The sequence below is a fragment of the Bombus vancouverensis genome, chromosome 4 (genome assembly GCF_051014615.1).
Source record: "Bombus vancouverensis nearcticus chromosome 4, iyBomVanc1_principal, whole genome shotgun sequence".
NCBI classification, from domain to species: Eukaryota; Metazoa; Arthropoda; class Insecta; order Hymenoptera; family Apidae; genus Bombus; species Bombus vancouverensis.
In genome coordinates, this window is record NC_134914.1 from 10096474 (window position 1) to 10109773 (window position 13300).

A 13300-nucleotide genomic window follows, 5' to 3' on the forward strand; every position below is an offset into this window, starting at 1 on the left:
GATAAAGATAGTCGACTTTAAAAAAAAGATTCAAGTATTCAGTGGTTGTTAATACATTTACCAATTGAACAGTATTTTTTTGTTTTTAATAAATGTGTTTATCGATTTGATGTTACATAGCGTACAAGGAAGACGAACATATGAATAAGTACATATTTCTAAACTACTTACAAAGTAGTCTCGACATAAGCAACATAAACGCAAGTCCACCTTAATACATATTTGCTGCCAATAGATAACACTAATGTTCTGCAAGTTGCAGCGTGTAGAGTCTATATTATTAAGATCAAATGTTTTAGTACAATAATATTTTAATATCTCAGGAATTACTATATGTGGTTGCAAACAAAGAGGCATTTTTTTTGGTCTTACATTACAGTGATACAAGAAATTTTATAACAATATTATTCAAGTATGGTGATCGAGATAAATAACATCTGACGGTGTGTTTGAAGATTGTGATGAATGCGTACTAGTTAGAAAACCATCTGCTGTGTTTTTCTGACCTTACTTTTTTATATTCTTATATAGATCATTTACAATGGTTGATATTACATTATAAACGCGCAGCAAAGAAAACATTCATTTTACTGTGTAACTTACAAGACAATATGTAGACGCGGGACGAACACAGTAAAATGCAAAAGTTACCCTTAAATCCTTACATTGTGTTGTCAAGCCTGATCGTCGATCGTTTAGGCATGTTATTGTTAATAGTGTGATTGAGATAAAGTATCTTGCAAATCGAACAATTATTAATTATTATTAATTAAATATACAATAATATGTTAGATGTTGTGGCTGATGTTACGATGTAATTTAATTTAAGTGTACCATAGCAATAAAAACACTATATAATTAGATATTTTTAATATAAATTTTTCAATTGACTCATCAGTCATCTTGATTTATCGTTGCGATCGATAGCTTTCGTTAAAAGTAATTTTACATTCCTAAAATTCCGAAATTAAAGATATGTACATAATTATTATTAGCAGTACACTTAATCATTGAATAATCTAAGGACCGCAAATAAATGCCACAGCAGGTAAATAGAATGTTCGTCTACTCCTGTATTGTCAGTTACCCTGTAATGATAATGTTGACAATAATATTGCATTCTCAAAAAATGATGATTCCACTTTTATGAATCGACGATTACGTGAATCGTTATTACAATTTAAATTATTATTATTATATTATTATAATTGCACAGATGGTAATAATTAGATATGGCCATATACTGAAATATCGACCGATTATTTCGAACTCACGTCAACAGAGTTCGCAATGACGTCAATTAACATTCACTAATATTTTCTTTGCATAAAATTTAGCTGTAATTTTAAAAACAGAATATCTTTAAAAATCTTTTTCAAAAGTTTCATTCAAACATTTCTAATGCTCCTTAAAAATATTAAATAGTCATAAGACATCTGTTATACTCTGTTCTTTACTTATTCTATTTTATCAACTCTTGATAGATAGACTTATATCGAGATATTTAAAGCTACAAAAGATATCAATTTTAAAGATGCACATTTAAATTCGTATTTCTTTATATAGCTGCGTTTTTATTTTGAGCTATATAATCGACAAAATTATATTTTTCAAATATTAACAATTTTAAGCATTTTCTTCGATCTGTAATTGTAGATAAGGAAGGAACTTTATGTCTTTTAATCCCTATGCAGTTCCTGGCCATCAAATTAGGATCACTTAAAACTTTTAATTTTCTTTCCTGTTTTTAGTGATATTGAGAAGCGTGAACGAATTCTAACATTAAAGTTTATTACTTATTACGCTGTTATACATATACATGCTAGTGATTTGTATTTCTCCCCTTTATCTTCGTTATAGGCCTATAGCTCATATGCTTTCCCGTATGATCCATATGCACTGTCTTTGTGTCTGCACTATTGTGTTAAATTTCTGCGTTTTTATCCACAGATTGAACATAAGTAAGTAGAACGTAGCATTTAAAGATGGGTATATAGATGATTTGATCATGGCCCAGACAGTTTTAATGGCATTCAAATTGACAGAATTATTCAATCATGAGTGCTTTTTAGCTTAGTATCCTCGTGCCACTTTCATTACTAAGATTTCGTATTAGTATTTATGAATTGTTTCTTATTGTTGAAATTAAGAACAATTCGTCATTTATTTGATACAATATATGAGTATATGATATACATATTATAACCAGAAAAGGTTTCTACATGTAACCCGAATTCGATGACCTGGAATGTCTAAAGCAAATTTCGTATTTTTTGTGTAGACTTATCAGCTGGAGGACAAATTACCTCCTCTTCCTTCTCCTCCTCCTGCCCCCTCCCCCTCTCACGTCCTGATCGTACCATTTGCATTTTTCACAGTTCCTCGTTTCCCTTCGTTACTTGGTCGCTGGAACTTTACCTTCCGTCATTTCCACTCGACTCTCTTCGCTCCTCCCGTTCATTCCTTCTTTTTTCTCTTTCTATTTCTTTCTCTTTCACGGCACGTCGATGGCGCCGCTTTGACGAGCCCTGGAATGGGGTTGACATTGGAAGACATCGACGGAAGAAGTGGGATTCGATGGCTTAGGAGAAATCGTCGTTAATGGCTTTGCCGAAGGATTTCCTGGCGTTCTCGGTGCTTTTTTACGAGTTTTCCGGGCGCGACGATCTAAAGCGCTCACTCAAATCAAGATTTTCACCTTTTCAACGGCAGATGAGGCGGATGGCCAACCGTCCTCGCCTTGACGCGACGCCGTTTTTTCTTCATCCATCTTTCGCCGCTTTTCGTCCTCCACGATCCATCCTTTCTTTCCTTTCTCTAGTTGAGCCCTTTCAGGCCCTCTCCCCATCCCTCCTTTTTTCCGTGCTCGACTAAATGACTTGTTTTTTCGAGTTCTGCTTGGATCATCTTGTAGTGGGAGGATGAAGGTCCCGTCTTCTGCCCGGTAATCTGAAATTGACGTAATGATGATGGATGCACGGTCACGAAATTAATCGCTCCGTTTTCAATATCCTTGGCTACGGGTCCTACGTTCATCATAAGAGAGAACCGATAGTATTACTCGAAGATATCGTAGAAACGTTGAATTGCAAATGCGTGGAAATTATTGAGTAACGCGGATAAATGTATAAAATGTAAATTGAAACGGTCACTTAAATAATTATTTCGTTCGTAACAGAATCTCTTTGCTTTTATCCTTTCAAGCATATCTTTTCGTTCGATAGTAGATGTAAAATCGAAAGAGTTTCCATTCCACTCGCTCATTACCGCATATACATTGTTAAAGTTCATTCTCGAAAGCAATTGTTTGTCGGAAACAGAATGTCGTTATTATCGGCAAATATCCAACAGTGAACGAACAACGAAACCAAAGATTTAAAAAGAACAAAAGAAAATACGTTGCAAATTTATTAATTAGCGTGCAACCGACTGGTTCATTAACGGCCTCTAATGGAACACGTGTATTTGAAATTTAAGGATTTCATTGGCAACGGATACAATAGTAAATCAAGAGAATTGGATTTTTTTAAAAATCTCATCACGTAATGGTTTCAAGGTTTCAAGAATAGAAATATTTTAAACGTAAATCGTTCGAATGAAAAATACAATGAATTTTTATTTTAATTAACGACAGTTAACGCTTGCTCAAATGAAGGAGTATGTTTCGAAAATGATGATATAAGTGATCTGGAAACGACTGAGTGATTATTTGGATAATATAATTCTCGGCAAGACGTTGAGATTGGATAAAGAAAAAGCACTTGAGTTTCGGTATCAGTTCGCAGACGATGCTTATATTCTGCTCTCACGCAATATTAATCGTAGAGGAGCAACGTTTAAACATTTCATTCTACTGTTTCATACACGAAATAAAATTACCGCTCTTCCATTTTGTCTTGCATGGCTTCCTACATAATTTTCCTTTATGCAACGTCCGAGTAAACAGACAGATTTCTAACGGAAGAGTTGGTCGTTCATCCTACAGAACACTTGTTAATTGTTACATGAAGTCACATACATATAACATTTATTATCTTATATTACGTAATTATTTTATATTACAGAAAGCAAATGAAGAGAAACTTCATTTAAAAACACTTATTTAAATTTTGAAAACAAGACATTCTCTAACGAAAGCAAATTAACGCGAGAGTGACATGTCCATATGCACTCGTATTATACTAGTCTTATCTACTAGGTATACTATAGTTTAGAGATTTCATACGTAAACTAAGCAAAGTGGAAACGGTTATAATGAAATTTAAAGATAGTTTTACTTCCTATAAAATATCACACGATATACCGATCTATAAATTTATCGTTCGCTATACAAACGTTAAAATAACAAGTTTAAATTTGCCACAAACTTAACAACTCGCCAAAACATCAAACTTAAAACAAAGCGTATCGACAACGATGCTACGAAATACTTGGAAATAGATGGTCCGACGTTTCGTCTCACGACGAAGACTCTCGTGTCAATATCCCGGCGAAATTCAATGATATCCGAACAAGGCGTGCTCGTCTTGCGTTGCAAGAATACAAGCAACCAGAAGATCAGGGTACGAGAGTAAGAGAGAGAGAGAGAGAGAGAGAGAGAGAGAGAAAGAGGGAGAGAGAGCAAAGGCGATACTACGGTGGCACTCGTGGGGTGGCGTTGGGTTTTAAAGGGTGGGAAGGATACAATATTTCAGAGTGGCGACAAGGAGCAAGCCTGCTTGCCACTGGCAAATTAATTAAATTCCTAGAGGCTGGCTGGAAAGGCTAAGGGGTTGGTTGGCGAACCGGGCAAGAGTCCTGTGTTCAGCTCGTGGGAATATTGTAATTAAGATATGCACTTCCACCCTCCCATTTTACCCATTGCAGTTTCCACACTCTATCCTCTCACTCTTGCCGCGGTGGATGATTTACGCTTCGAAGGACGCGGTATTGTCTGTTTCGACCGTTTCTAAATTGCATCCTATTATGGTTTGGGGCTCGAGGTTGACGCGCCACCGAGATTCTACTTCCTCTTACGGCTCGCTGCTTCAAATTACTCCATTCTGATTGACGCTTAATGCTTCTGTTTATATTGTGCGGTGTATACATATGGAAATGGGTTGAGCGTGCACGCGAAATAAGGGTCGAAACACGCCGGGGGTTTCGTAGATTTGTAAAATGGAACGATGGCCGAACCAGATGTTCTCGTATTGTCCCTACATTGCTGGAATTCCTATTTCTTTCTTCTTTTTTTGCTGTCGTTGCGATGCTCTTTTCATTGTCGCGATGTATTTTTTTTTTTTTTTTGGTCTCCTTATCCTTTGCTTTCTTTCTGAACCGAAATCTCATTTTCGGTACGTGTACTTTGTTTGTTCTTTTTATTATTGGAATATTTAGCTCAGCGTCGTCGTGCTATTTTCGCGTCAACATCTTTAAATCGTTTTTTTACTGTTGAAACTTCTCCTACGTGTTCTCGTATCGTATCTTTATCGCTGAAATCAATTTTACTTGTTTATGTATTCCCGAGCTGTATTTTTGCTACTGCAGTTCACCGTTTCGAAAGTTGTATTCCTCCCTTGTTGCATCCGCGAGTGTGGAAAATTTTTCAAAGTTTCAATTTCATCATGCTAGAGTACCGTACGAAGGTATTGCTGAAAGAAAAAAGCTTGCGGGATTGATGGATTATTTTCCACACTGAGCTGGATTGGACACTCTCCGCGCAAGTAGTTGGAATCGGAACTGGTCAAGAATGATTTCACAGAAAATGTTCATACATTAGCGATCACGTTACCATTGATCGATCACAGGGTAAACGTTAGCAGTATAAAGCAGCTTTGAGTAATCGCATAAGAACAAAAAAAAAAAGGTTTAGGGAATTAGTTTTACCTAAAATTAGGATCACTTAAAGTAGGATGATTTAGGATCACAGCAAGTAGTAGTTCTGTATTGGATTTTATTAATAAATTGGAAAAGTTCGAAACTCAGAAGCATCTTTGTACGTGTTTGTCAAAACACATCGGTCGGATACTCGACTGTTTTTTTACAAAATAAACGGTGGTGTTTTTTCAAAGTTTAATCCTACAAAGCAATATTAAAACGTGGCAGATTAGCATAGTGTATACAGTCTACGCGACGAAAAAAACGAAAAAGAAAAAATATTCGTTCTCTCCCCTTGCGTATGGAAATGCGATGAAATTTTCCTCCGTGAATCACCGAGACCGGCGTGATCACTGTTTTTCAATATTACCAGAACATCGCTGTTATTCACTTTGTGTTTTCAGTGAAATTTCAATCTGCGTCGCTCCTTTTTTTCTATGTATATTCCCCATATCTTACCACGTTTCCCTTTATTTTGCTGCTTTGCAAATATTTATTTAGACATCGATATACAGCAGCCCATAAAAATATTCGTACACTGGTAGAAATTTTCTGCCAGTATATAGTGCGCTCTACGATGTTTCATCATTTTGACGATCATTACACGACGTTATTGTTCATAGAAGGTACGAAATATTTAACGCAATATTTAGCGCAATGATTAGAAAAGAATTTAAGCTGTGAATTATTCGTTACATTAATAAGCCTCGATATTCAACGAGATCTTATTTTTGAAATATTCAAGGAAATGAGAGAAATGTATATTTAATCCCAAAATTAAACAGGAGAAGAATTTTGTTTACATGGGATTGATTGTTAAGGTCCTTTTTGAAGTAATTACTTCAAGAAAAACTCTACACCTTTTCTCGTGTATATCCGTGACCTGGAGACCGCTGTTACGAAGAGAATAGAATTTTGAAAAACATTCAAAATAAGGAGAGATCCATATTATTGTGTCTTTGAATACAAATTTTGTTTTGTATTACAAGGTTCAGAAACAAAAGAGCTTTCTATTGCTGTTTCTTGCAGCTTTCAGCTAGAGCTACACACCAAGATTAACTTGTGTTGTCGTTTGCTATAAATATAGGAACATGCTCCCTATCATACCTTCTTGCTATTGTATTGTAATACTGTAAGAGTGATCTGGATCAGCATACACTATACCTATGCTTATTTCAATATATTTTTCTATTACAAATTCTTCCATTCGTTCCTCTATCAGCCAACCTCAACAGCCCTAACTCTCCAAGTTGCTTTAAAAAAACCACTTACTATGTTTTTGCCCTATGATCTTTGTACTTAAGACGACTATCCATTTTTACAGGAAATATCTTCCAACTTCTATATTATATTTTGAAATCGATTTCAAATTTTATCGATGTAATCACGACGTGTATGTAAAAAGTTTCCTATGCTAAGTATTCAAATACTTTCAGCGAGCGACTGTATATTTTTACGTAAAACGAGACTCTATCACGGATACGTATTAAATGTAGAAATGTCAACGAAACGTCCAGATAGGTTACAAAATTCTTCGTTTTGACCGCGCGTATTTCCATAAACAAATGACAGGTTTCTGTAGTCTCGTGTCGTGTCGTAAAAAATCGATCCACAAGCCGTGGTGTCCGATGGGACCCGGTGTCCGACCGATTTTTATAGAATTAAAGAACGAAAAAGAAAAGCTCGATTAAACGATGTCTTCTGTCGATATCGTGAGCCACAGAGCGACGAAGATGTCCAGGCCTGAGAAACCGGTCGAGATTTTAGCCTTTTCATAGAGCGAAAACGAGATTCATTAAGTTTACCATGGCGAGCATCTACGCTCTGTTTCTCACTTTGATCCTTGTGTTTTCTATCGTCGTTCAGCTCCAAATGTTAATCGTATGTAATTAATATAAATATATTAATTAATATGAATATACGAAGTATCTTTTTGTAATATCGCAAAGAAGATTTCTAGTCTGAAAAACTTCTTAGAGGTTATCACGTTTTTTTTTTTCTTTAAATTGAACGTTTTTAACGAATTATTTAATACGTTGTTATTTTACGAATTATATTTTCATAATTTATTTGAATTTCATTTATTGGGATGAAATTGTATTTGTCCTTTCGTTAAATTAACTCCTTTTTGATCGAATTAAATCATCCAGTTGTGAACTCGTTATTTGCATCGGCAGTGTTATATCGCTTACTGGCCACGATAATGGCAATTCTCGCGGGGAATAAATTCGTATATTCTGTAGCTATAAATCAGAATTAGCAAACTGCATCGTTTGCCGAGCGTCCAAGCTAACCCACTTTTGCCCTCAATGTCTCGCGTGTATTTACATTTCACTTTCTTAGTTACGTATGTTAGAGCATATACGTTTAACGATTGTATAGAGCTTCGTAAATTCAAATCACAGGAGTCACGATAAAACCATAATACCTTGCTCCATAGGCAGATCCAAAGAAGCTATGCACGATTTTCCATTACTACGCGACCAACGCGGAAGATTCCAACAAATCATCCGTCCGTAACATACTGCAACACTATTCCAAAGAACCTAACGTCTTCAGCGTTCCCAGCTCCGATTCCAAGATATCGTTGACCAACCTGAGAACTGTTTCATCTTGGCCAGTGATACCGAACCAAACGCTATCGATTCTTAACCCAACGGTCAAGACAGAAGCTATAAATTCGATGAAAACTGAGCCGAACGTGGTCGCAAAATATTCGTCCACGTTCGTGAAAACCGATCAGGTTTTACCTGTCGTTGACATCACATGGGATTACAATTCGTATCGATTCAAAACGTTTGAGTCGTGCTTACGGAATTGTTACGGGGATAGGTATCCACCAGGTGAGGTGGTGTTGAACTCGATGCAGCTGAATCTGTTGGATTCTCACACGAACGTCCCGATGAACGTTGCCGGTCTATTCGATTTCATGAAAGAAGAGAGCGAACCGCGTTTGAACACCGTGTCGAGGAAGCTGGAAATTGAGTATCTTAATCCGTTGGATCACTTTGTGACGAAACAACCCGGTAGACCGGAGACTATGGAGAGATTCACGGAAACGGATGAGCAGGATCGGTGGTACAATACAGCCAAGAGCCAACAGGAGAACGATATCGGGCCCGTAATCACCGGCCGAGAAAAGAATCAGCCGAATCGAAGATCCTCCAGGAAGATCGAGGCCCCTTGCAAATGCTATTTGTCCTCGTCTCGGCGTGTTTGCGGGACGAATGACTCTTGATCGGGAAGAAACCCTCTAGAAACGATTGGAGAACACGGTCGCTGGCTGTTGCCGGGGCATCGATTAGGGCAACTAGCTTGATTGAGAAGAAAAGGTGGCGAGAAATATTTGTCGCGAAATTATCGCTGCTTCTTTTTTATTCTACGAAGGATTCTATGGGTTTCTTCCTTTTTTTATATTTTATTCTGACCCGTGGATGAGAGAGAAGGTTCAAGGGATTTTTGAGATCTCGCCGAGGGAATTTTATAATTTACGGTTTATACTTTAGCGCGTGCAGGATACTTGTTTCATGGTACTAGTATTTTTATACACGGCTTTGTTTAAAGATTTTTCTCTGGAAATATTAGTCTAAGTAACTTAGACGAATAAATTTCTGGCTACAGAATGCGATTTTTCTGGCGCTTCTTTCGAGTTCTATCGATTCTCTAAGCGTTACACGTAGGTAATCAGGATAAGTTAATCCTTATTTATGGATCATTGTCGTTTCCAGTGTCAAATATTTTATTCGGTGTAAAGCCTGTTTATTTCTAGGCGACAGCTAAAACTTAAAAGATAAAATTTGATAGAGTAGTAACGCAAGGATGACAGTCATACGTATTCAAGTAAGTTAACGATTCAGATTCTATATATACGAAAAAAGAAGTCGAAAATATAGAATAAAAATTTTAAAATTTAAAAATTTTAAAAATGAAAAAAATAACGTCAATCTAGACAACGATCTACAGTGAGATCCGTTATATCGAGGCGTGATAAAGTGCACGTGTACCGAGCGAAAATACAAAGTCGATTTTCTCGAAAACAAAGCCTCGAACGAAAAAGTTTTATTCTATATTTTCGACTTCTTTTTTCGCGTAGAATCACCCCTTTTCCGCTTGTACCAACCACCCTGTATATAATAGAAATTAGAAGTAAATATCTGAAATCAAATTATGAAATAATCTAATAACTATCTAACAACCAAAGATATCAGTTCAAGGTTAATTAGATTGTTATACATCTGTTCAATCAACGTGATTAAATCATACAGTATCGGGGTTGATATCATTTTAGCGCTGGCGGAGTACGAGGTTTGGCTGTAGCCGGAATCAACGTCAACCGTGACAATGATGTTTGTATTCGCTATTGACAGATATACAAGGGTCACGTGTGTATGTATTTCGGTCTTGCAGAAGCTCCGTTTTAAATAGAAATCGATAATGGGTAATAAGGATTGGATAGGGAGGGAGCTACCACAGGATAGCTTCCTAGGAATTGCGTCTATTTATTGATCGTCCGCTGTATCGGAATATTCAGACGAACCATGGCCTCTATCCACTTTTGGCTCGTCTTACCCTTATTCCTTGTTTCTCTTGTCGTCCTTGAACGCGAGTGTCTCTATACTCTCGTAACCAATAATTTCAAGGAATTCAGTAATACCGAAATAACAATAAAATATATGATTATTGACGGTCTAAAAATTGTATAGTATAGGACAGAATTGTGAGAATTCAATTTTAATGCTGGAAGCACCGATGATATTGTATTGGGTTGTAACATAAATTCGTATACATACATGTACTATATAATTACACATATATTAAATATATTCATATATTAGTTGGTATACATATATTATCTATACATATATTCTAATAAATAGTAGTAGTAGTGAATTTATTCATTTCAGATTATTAGCCCAGAAAGTGGACTTGGTTACATAGGTTGCTACTGTAACTCGTACTATTATCGAACCTGCTTTAGATAATTATTTCTTTGGTTTCTATTCTAAAACCGTTTCTGCTTCGCTATAAAGCATTATCGTTCTTTAAAACTACCTTAAACTATTTCATTGGCTTCACACTTTGCGCAGCTTCCTTTGCTCATCTCCTCTCCGCCTCTTTTCCTCCTTTTTATCTTTTTTGGCCATTCCGCTTTTCGCTCCTCCATTAGTATTTCTTCCACGCTTACGTTTGTTCTATCAATTCTTTTGCATATCCTCCATATGTTCAAATGCCTTTTCGCTGGTTTTACAAAATAAGCATCTCTTTTCCTTTTTACTCACCCAAAATCTACATGCATTCTCCAAGTTGTTATACCTTGTTCTTCTCAGCAACTTTTGCTCCCTAGCTTTCGTCTCTACCTTAAATATTTTGGTACACTTCCTATGGCTATTCTCCCATTTTCGTATTTCCTGTTATGTCTACATCCTTGTATTCTAATCCACCGCTTCTCTCTTTGTACATCTTCTTCGCTACTCCTTAGAACCTCATCTTCATCTTCTATTTCTCCATCTCTTCCTCTCTCTCTTTTTCTTTCTTCTATAAGTTCTCTACTCCTTCTTGTCTTTATCCACATTCTTTGAAGTATTCTAACCTTTCATATTGCAGTAAATATAAGAACAGGATGAATTTATGTTACGACTGAATAGTACGAAGTTTGTGTATACTTGTACATGTTATATATGCAGAAATTGAAATGAATGTCATATGAGAAAATATTAGGGTTGTAACATACGCAAGTCCCCGTTTCTTCGTTTAGAATAATAAATAGAAGCACAGGACGAATTTATGTTACAACCCAACACTTTTATCGATCAAGCTGTCAGGTTTGGATGATTCGTTCCAACTGTTTCACGATGGCAAGCCGTTGGTCGAAGATGAGAATTAATTGCGTCGGGAGAACGATCATCTGTCAAGAAATCGAAAGGAAAAGGCCGGGAGATAGATCAGTTGTAAGATGGAAAAGCGTAGCTTTCCTAGCTGTGCTATTAGCTCTTAAGCTAAGCCGGAAATTCCAGACCGGAAACCGGCAGTCGCAGCTTGGCTGGATACAGTGAGGCAAAACAAAAAGATCAAAGAGAGACAGAGATAGAGAGAGAGGTGCAAAGAAGAAGGAGAGAGAGAGGCTGAAGGATGGAAAGTTGAGTTGCGCGAGGAAAGAAGAGGATTTATCGTGGATCCAGCATCGAACGCGTACTCTCACGTGGCCGAAATGTCGATAGTTTGTTTAACGCCTCCTATGCACTTTTTGAGAAGGATTCAATTAAAGCCAGCCTTTACTATTGTCGCTCTAAGAAACCTACCTTCTTCTGCATCGTTGATTACGTTATCGTCATTTTTTTATTCTGAGCAAATGACAGAAATTTTTCTTGTCGCGATTGAAGGAATAAAAAATAGGGAATGATACGCTTCAAAGTAAAAAGGTATTAGTGGACTGCGAATATTTACGCAAGTTCATACTTTTTATAAATACAATTCAAGTGATCGAATCTAAACAGATAGTATCCTGCTTGTTTACGTTGGAAATAATTGTTTATTGGGAAGTTGTTATAATCTGCGAAATTACACGTGACGTGTAAAAACGAGGGAAGATAACAGTACTGTAACAAAGAAAGGAATATATAATGGAAAAACCATTAATTTTTTGCCGGAGTACTTTGACCGACACTGTATGCAAAATAATCACGTTGTGAAATACGTGTAAATATTGAAACTTTGGCTTTTTGTATAAGTATCGATAATGTATCAAAATATCTACATTTGTTTTATTTTTCAATTTAATTCACTTTTATTCCTTCGTATCTTTGTCCCATCTTAATACGTTGATCCTTTTATTTCATTATTCTTCATAAATCATGAATACTAGAAATAATTCCAAACGTTTGAACGATAACGATAAGGGGGATGGTTTTTATCGTTAATCATCTGATAAGAAATTCTACGCAGTTTGTACATTATTTTTCATTATTTGCAACTGTTACAGTAACATAACAGTTCCTTTTAGTTTGTCTGACGACTTGGCCTCACGACAGCTTCACGGGAATTTGAATTTTAAAGCGCATTCTTTCGCGATACCTGTGCACCGTGTACAAAGGAAAAAAGTCACGTTCCTTCTTTAACCCTTTTTGCTTGCAGCGTCGTTTCGCGCGTCACGCGTTGCATCGTGTCTCAGACACGTAACGCAGATTCCACCCACCCGCACCCCTATGAATTTTCATCACGATACTTCATGAAAACCCATTTGGATCTGTCTACTTTTTACTGAACCGTGCACGCAAAACATCGTAAATGGAACTCAGATTACGCGAATCTACAGCAGTTTTATCTAAACGTAAATCAACAATTTTACATTGTGATTCTTTATTCCTCTTCGAATCTTATAAGACTTACAAGAATTTGCTATATCTTCTATGAATTAATCGGTTGATCCAGTAAGATGAAAAGTGAA

At 36.4% G+C, this 13300-nt stretch overlaps 2 protein-coding genes across 6 annotated transcripts in view; both read left to right on the forward strand.

The window, feature by feature from the left end:
- Window positions 1–13300, forward strand: part of P5CDh1 (delta-1-Pyrroline-5-carboxylate dehydrogenase 1) — a 171162-nt gene that overhangs the window by 4363 nt on the left and 153499 nt on the right. The window contains exon 8 of one of the 5 annotated variants that reach the window (XM_033334276.2): window positions 2282–3180. The exons of 3 other annotated variants lie outside the window; for them this stretch is intronic. The gene's annotated coding sequence lies outside the window, so the exon portion shown is untranslated. Of the gene's footprint in view, window positions 1–120; window positions 864–2281; window positions 3181–13300 lie in introns of those variants that run through there. One more of the 5 variants, XM_033334275.2, reaches the window with a different exon arrangement.
- LOC117156867 (uncharacterized) lies at window positions 7663–13119 on the forward strand. Its single transcript, XM_033334285.2, has 2 exons — window positions 7663–7737; window positions 8297–13119. The coding sequence occupies exons 1-2, from the start codon at window positions 7663–7665 to the stop codon at window positions 9092–9094; spliced, it is 873 nt and encodes a 290-aa protein (XP_033190176.2). The 3' UTR covers window positions 9095–13119.

Bases quoted from the DNA above. Each gene is read 5' to 3' on its own strand.
- LOC117156867 (XM_033334285.2), top strand. From the start codon at position 7,663: ATGGCGAGCATCTACGCTCTGTTTCTCACTTTGATCCTTGTGTTTTCT. The intron at 7,738-8,296 runs GTATGTAATTAA...CTTGCTCCATAG, and splicing joins TTCAGCTCCAAATGTTAATC to GCAGATCCAAAGAAGCTATG.